This window comes from Chamaea fasciata, unplaced genomic scaffold (assembly GCF_029207755.1).
Source record: "Chamaea fasciata isolate MVZ Bird 193981 ecotype frontalis unplaced genomic scaffold, bChaFas1.0.hap1 SCAF_6, whole genome shotgun sequence".
Taxonomy (NCBI): Eukaryota; Metazoa; Chordata; class Aves; order Passeriformes; family Sylviidae; genus Chamaea; species Chamaea fasciata.
Genome location: NW_027094091.1, coordinates 27047939 through 27055248, shown reverse-complemented (window position 1 = coordinate 27055248; position 7310 = coordinate 27047939). Strand labels below are relative to the sequence as shown.

Sequence of the window (7310 nt, the reverse complement as noted above, 5' to 3'; positions counted from 1 at the left end):
CTAACAAAGCTTGTACCTCATGGCTCCTGACAAAACTAGGTTATAATTTCCTTAATTAGTTTTAACAAGCAAAGTGAAGACCTGTGTGGAAGAAAAAGGAAAAAAAAAAAAAGGAAGCGTTTTTACAAAAGAAGCTGAAGGAGGGGAGTTTTTCAAGGTGATCTGCAGACAGAACAGAAATGTTTAAGGACCAAAACAGTTGAGGTCTGTCTCTCATGTAAGTTAGTAGGGGTTTTAGCAGGGTAATTCTAGAGATCTATAGGCTATGTAACTACTATTAAATCGCATACCAACCAGGCAAACCCTTAGGCAGCACAGGAACAAGTGTGAGCAGGGGAGTCACAGATGTCAAACATGGAGTAACTACATCAGAGGGTCTCCCACTAAGACAGAGTACCTGCTCAAGCAAGGGAAGCTTCCCCTTTATGATCCCGTCCCACTGCAGCAGCCCCAGGTATCTCCCGCTGCCTCCCAGCAGTGCTGCACTTGGCCAGTCCAGCACGAGCTCTTGTGCCAGCCTGAAAGAGGGGCCAAGAGCCATTTGTTTAAGGAAGGGGGAATATCCAGCAGCCCTGCAGCCTTTGAGTTGTTCCAACTGCTTCTGCAACCATATCCTTAGCAACATCAAGACATCTTCATTTTAAATACTATCCATGACATACACACTGCACCAACACTCTACAAGATCAATCTTCTAACTGCAATTTTCTTCCAGAACAAAGTTGCATTGAAATTTTCAAGTATTTGTCCCACATATTCACAGGTAAAGAACTTACATAGCAAATAACATTTTTTGGCATGTATTTGCAAAAGTGTTTCAGAATGCCAGACTTGACCTGTGTGTGGCCAGCCACTGAGATTTTGCTTCAACCCAGGAATTTATTAAGACATCCATGAAAATATTGTGTCTTAACATAGTACACATTGGTAACATTTTAATACATATTTACAGATTTATTTGAACTTTTCTTAACTGCAATTCTACAACTGAGCAACATATCCATAAGTGTTTCATAAACTTTCAAACACTTACATATTTATACATATATTTTTTTTGCATATATATATATATATAAAAATATTTTTGAGACTCAAGGACTGAGAATAGTCAAAAGGACATTATTGCTACATTTCCATATTTACAAAAACAATGCATAAACCCATTCAAAACATCAAGCCATTGCAAAGTAAGTTTCAACCCCCCCCAAATTATAAAAATATAAATTTCAAGAACAAAAAACCCCAAACCTCTTTCAGCTAAGTGTCTGTAAAGTACCGAGACATCTATAACAACGAGTTTGTCTACAGTTGCTCCAAAAGCCAACACGTTACAAAAGAGCTTTTATAGCATCAAACTGAAAATGCTCAACAACTAGTATGCTTAAGAGTGCATCCAAACAAATGGCTAACTTTGGAAAGGTGCAACAGCCTAAGTTCAGTGCAAATGGCTAATTTTTTATTTAACTCTGAAAGACGGATTCCTGTAACATTAAACCAAATGCACAGTCATAGAAGGAGCGCGGTATTCAATGGAACCCAAAATATACTACCAGTGTGTGTATTTACAATTACCTTGTATTTGGGCGGTTAGTTACACATTTGAATTGCATGTAAACTCAACCAAAATCCTGGTAAAGTAAAAGTTACAGAGTGCTTAAGTGCATTGTAAATAAATAGGTACTCAATTAGGACTCTGTCTCTGAGAAATGCTTCTCTCAATGCCTTTACTTATTTTTAGGGATCAAAAACAAAGGAAGAACCAGCAGTGTTCCTGGTGAGAACAAAAGGGATTAGAAAACACTTTCAAGCACAACCCTGGGCTCAACAGATGCTGACTCCAAAACTTCATGCCTGTCAAAGAAGAATGAAAGGATTTTTTCCTTTATGCCATTTATAATTTTGGCACTTCTCAGTTAAGACTCTTCTTCATTATCATCTCTGGACTACCACAGAAATAACTTGGGGTGGAGGAAAATAGCCCTTCCCAGTTAGCACTATCCAAGAGTGCCTGTGGGAAAGATTCACCTGGGTAGGACAAGATAAAGAAAGGGCCCCCAGAGAAGCACTTTTGTTCTCTGCTCTCCCTCAGATAAGATGACTCGTTAAACGGCCTCTTCTCCAGCCACAGAGTTTACTGGAAGCAGCCTTCCTCCTCTTTTTTGACCAGTATGGCAGGGCCCACCTATCTTCGGTGAACACCTTTAGATGCAACTACTAGCAAAACAAATGTCAAAGTCTTTAAGCACCCCAGGCAGAGTGGCACAGGAACCAGTTCAGGCTCCATGGTGGAGTGAGACCCAGCAATGGGCAACTTCATCCTGGCAGGGAATGCACTGGTGGGAAGCAGTGCCTATATCCACGGAAACTATGCAACTGGTCTGCAAGGGTGACAGCACAGGTGGGAAATAAAAATGAGAATCCATGCTCTTCCTCCCTTCTCTTCTGGTTTAAACCCCAGAGCTCCCAGGAGGGTTTTCAGATCAACTTTGGAAGGGTCTTCGTTCCTTCACCTCTTTTTCCCAGATAAATACAGCACCCTTACTGGCCTCCAACCTGTGATACCTGCCTGGGAAAGCCTCTCAAGCTTGGCTGGATGTGGAAAGGGGTTTACAAAACCATTAACTTAATACTTGTTTATTTTGTAAATTCAGAAAAACAGGATTAACTAGAAAAAGACTGTATGCATTCCAGGCACAGATCCAGAGAAGAATCACTGCAGATTTGGTTTGATCTACAGACATCTAATTCCACGCCCTGGCTTAGGATTTCTTTTGTTGGTTTTTTTCCTTCACTTCTGGCTCTCTACTGCAAATACACACAATATAGCAAAATATATACAGCTTCAATTAACACTGCAATGATGCCTGTAACCGTGCTCAGCAGATTAAGTTTATGTATAACAGTGCATGGTAAAGGACAGTATTACAACAACATTTCAGCTACACAGTGGTAGTAGTGAGTAAAAGAAAGAGAAATTATTGAAGTTGTCCCTCTCTCAGCCCCTGCACAATACAAACAGCTAACACATCTGATCTCCTCTTGTTCACGTGCCACTCAAACATCTTCGCGTACCAGGAGAGGCTGAGTAGATGAAGCACTGCTGCCCACAGAGTTAATCCTCACCGAGTGATCTGGAGCATTTCCTTGACTGGAAGGTGGGGTTGAGAAGTTGGCATAAACCTGCAGAAGCCAAAGACTTGGTGTCAATACTCTGCAGACTGCTCCCTTCACACATTCTTGGAGAGCATTCCTTCCTTAGCCTTTTTCCAGAGTGTGTACTACACACTGCTGTGGAAGGGTTCCAGCTCAGGAGCTTCTTTGCAAATCAAAACAGTTTCAAAAGGTCTTGGGCTTAACTGCTATTTTAGAGAATCATGAAGCTCAATCTCAGTTACTAAAAACACTGTAACTTCCAACTACATGCCAAATTTCAGCTGAGCTCAAAAAAAAAAAAAACAGCTCAGGTTATTACTAAGCGCCATGGGAAACCTCACTAATAATTCCTTCAGATTCTTGCTTTTGTTTTAGTAATGCTTGCACCTGCCAAAAATACACTACAGGATGCAATCGAACACCAGCAGCTTTCAGTTTCCTCTTTTCTCAAATTGTCAGGAAGCCATGTACTCTCTGCCCAAACGAGACATCCAGAAGGTAAAAGGAAGTTTTATTTTTAAATCAGGTTTAAACAGACTTTTGTAAACCCTAGTAGCACCCAAAGTTATGGAGAGGGAAAATCCAAGTTTAGAGTATGTCTCCAGTTTTTCTTTGGACTGTTTTCTCCAGCTGCCTGCTCAGAATAAGCTTTCACTATGAAATAGTTGAAAGAGCAGCACATACACTTTGTCACAATGTACCTCCAAGGTTATGTAAATGGTATTAGGGGAGGCAATTGAGAAAATACAGAAGAGCACCGAAGGTTCCACCCCATCATCCAATAGCTTTCCTAAAAAAACCTAATTATACTTTATTTCTGAGATGTTTCCCAGACTAACAGAATTTTTCACAGTTTAGGATAAGATGAATTTATGCAGTACCATTGCATTTTATAACATCAAAATTGTTGTGGCAGGTCTACTGTGAGTGAGAAACATCACTTAGGCAAAAAATGTTCTGCAGCTAGTAAATTTTGGGTATGGGCTTAGGTAGCCACTGTCTAAAGGAATAGCCCAAACATCATTCCTACTACCCAGACTGATGCTGCAAAGCTACATAAGTAAGACCAGAGGTGCAGTGCCTTGGCTCTTTACTTCTCACAGCTCTAGTGTAACATCTTGCTTGAAACTGCTTAATCTGTAACTTACCCGGGGGGCATTGTCTGAAAGCTGCTGTTCTATCATTTGTACAATTTGTTTAAAGGTGGGTCTCTGTAAAGGATCAGCATCCCAGCAACTCTTCATTATGTCATACCTGTAAAGATACCAAAATTAAGTACTGCTCATGAAGAAATCCTTAAGAGTTCTTATCTCTCCTGCATCATTAATTGAAACGAAAGTGTTGCACCTTCTTTAAATGACTTTAGGAACAGGAATGGTGCTGCTAATATCTGTGTTTGTGACAACAGAGAACTCACTACTAATGGGAGGCTCTGGACACAGTGTTCTTTGACACCTTGTTGATTGCCAATCCATCTACAAAAGAGTGAATTAGGAATGTCTCATAAAGAAGATCAGTAGCCAGTCCTCTTGCTGACACAAAGTACAGCACAAATGCAGATGCTGTACAGTCTGGTGATACATCTCACTGACTTCTTTATCCAAAGTAAAAATGTTTAATTATGTTCTGTGAACTGTCAAAAATTTATTGACAGAGAGCAGGTGCCATGACAAAGTGATCAGATGGAACAAGGCATGAGCGTATTTCATTGCTCATAACAACACAGGCGTGTACTCTGCTAGTTAGAATACATGAATTATTTAAAACATGAAATGAACTTTAAAAAATGACAGTGGGGCAGTGCAATGAGTCTTAGGGCAAGAAGTTTCTGCTTCCCCTCCTTTGCATCTTTACTGATGTTTGGATGATTGGAGGTGCTGGTTGCTCACTTACATTTCAGGTGGTGCACACTCAGGGCTGAACATCCTGTATCCGTCTTTGATCATTTTATAGAATTTGGAGTCCACGGGTATCCCTGGATAGGGGCTGCTTCCTGTTGAGAGAGCAGGTGAACAACATGTTTTCTGCATCTACAGTAAACCCCAAAATGAAGCAGATATGAAGTACAGATCTTGCAGGAGCTTACCTAAAGAAAAGAGCTCCCAAAGCAATATCCCGTAAGACCAGACGTCACTCTCAAAGGTGTAGACACAATTGAAAATACTTTCAGGTGCCATCCACTTCACAGGAAGACGAGCCTTTCCAGGGAAGAGGGAATAAATTAAGACAGTGGACATAAGACATACAGAATTGACACGGTAAAATCAACTTGTTCTGTTTTTTATGAGCATTAAATGCTTTTAAAATCAAGAAGTATCCAACCCAAAATGAAACCTTTAGCATTTTAGCGTCTCCAGGTGCTGCACTGCTACTGATCCATCTTTCTGTGGGTCTACCAAACTAATACAGTTCTTTGCACTCTGATTTTCTGATCAGGAAGTCAGAGGAAAATAGTATCAGTGATCATGGCATGGTTTCTTTAAGCACATAAGCAAGTCTTTGGTGGACTGGCTGGCACAGGTAGACAAATAAGATTTACATAGTCAAGATGCTTCAAGGCTCTAGTCAATACAGCTGCATTAGCTCCTCAGTCTATCAGTAGAAAAATTTAAATTCAAATAAAAGTAATATATATATTAATACATATATTTGGGGCAGAAGTGTTGATCTTCTGGAGGGCAGGAAGGCTCTGCAGAGGTATCTGGACAAACTGGATTGATAAACCAAGCCAGTTGTACAAGGTTCAATAAGGCCAAGTGGTGGATCCTGCCCTTGGGTCCCAACAATTCCCTGCAGGGCTACCAGCTGGGGTAAGACTGCCTGGAAAGCTGCCCAGCAGTAAAGGACCTGGGGGTGCTGGTGACAGCGGCTGAACATGAACCAGCCGTGCCCAGGTGGCCAAGAAGGCCAATGGCATCCTGGCCTGTGTCAGCAACAGTGTGGCCAGCAGAACCAGGACAGTGATGATCCCCCTGTACTTGGCACTGGTGAGGCCGCACCTCAAATCCTGTGTCCAGTTCAGGGCCCCTCACTACAGCACTGACATTCAGGTGCTGGAGTGTTTCCAAAGAAAGCCAACAAAGGTAATGAGGAGCCTGGAAGATAAAGCCCTACAGGGAGCAGCTGAGGGAACTGGGATCCCTTATCCCAAAGAAAAGGAGGCGGGGGGGGGGGGGGACACCCTAGTGCTCTCTGCAACTGCCCAAAAGGAGGCTGCAGCAAGGTGGGGATCTGTCTCTTCTACACAGGTGACAGGACCACAGAAAATGGTCTTGAATTGCACCAGAGGAGGTTTAGATCGGGTATTAGGAAAAAATCTTCACTGAAAGGGTTGTCAATCATTAGAACAGGCAGCCTGGGGAAGTGATGGAGTCACCATCCCTGTACATGTGTAAAAGACGTGTAGATGCAGGGCTTAGAGAAATGGTTTAGGGGACTTGGTAGTGCAGGGTTAGCAACTGGAGTGAATGATCTCAGAGGCCTATTACCACCTGAACAATTCTATGATTCTGTGATTTTTCCTAAGTTTGTGTGGAAATAGAAACATCTCTTATGAATGCTAACCGGAGCAGAAGAAAAGACACAGGTAGCCTTTGTATTTGCTTCTACCTTCCTCTCTCTGGTTTGCCCTTTCCTTGTCTGATTGTAGGAGCCAGTCAGGCCTCTGTCCTAAACATCTGTCCTGCTTTGGAAGAAACCAGACTTCTTTCTTCCAACGATCAGAGGGCTTGAATACATCTCATGTGAAGAAATTTTGAGAAGGCTAGTGTTACTCAGTATGGAGAAGAGAAGGGAGACCTCATTACAGCCTTTCAATATATAAAGAGGACTTAGAACAAAGATGGAGAGAGACTTTTTTACTGGGACCTGTGATGACTGAACAAGGAGCAGTGGTTTTAAACTAAAGGACATGGATTTAGACTGGAAACAAGGAAAAAAAATATGATGAGGATGGTGAGATACTGGAACAGGTAGTCCAGAGAGGTTGTGGATACTTCGTCTCAGCAACATTTCCAACACCGGAGATATTCAAGGTCAGGTTGGATGGCACTCTAAGCAACATGTGAAAGATGTCCTTGCCCACGGCAGGGAGGCTGGACTAGATGATCTTAGAAGGTACCTTCCAACCCAAACCATTCTATGATTCTCTGATTCTA

General features: G+C 41.9%; 1 protein-coding gene across 1 annotated transcript in view; it reads right to left on the bottom strand.

Moving 5' to 3' along the window:
* Positions 1 to 851: 851 nt before the first annotated feature.
* Positions 852 to 7310, bottom strand: part of KIT (KIT proto-oncogene, receptor tyrosine kinase) — a 55647-nt gene continuing 49188 nt past the window's right edge. Inside the window, exons 18-21 of the mRNA XM_066185750.1 lie at positions 5240 to 5351; positions 5047 to 5146; positions 4302 to 4407; positions 852 to 3180 (exon numbers count right to left, since the gene is read on the bottom strand). Of these exons, the coding sequence (XP_066041847.1) occupies positions 3055 to 3180; positions 4302 to 4407; positions 5047 to 5146; positions 5240 to 5351 (444 nt within the window). The 3' untranslated portion in view covers positions 852 to 3054. The remainder of the gene's footprint in view (positions 3181 to 4301; positions 4408 to 5046; positions 5147 to 5239; positions 5352 to 7310) is intronic.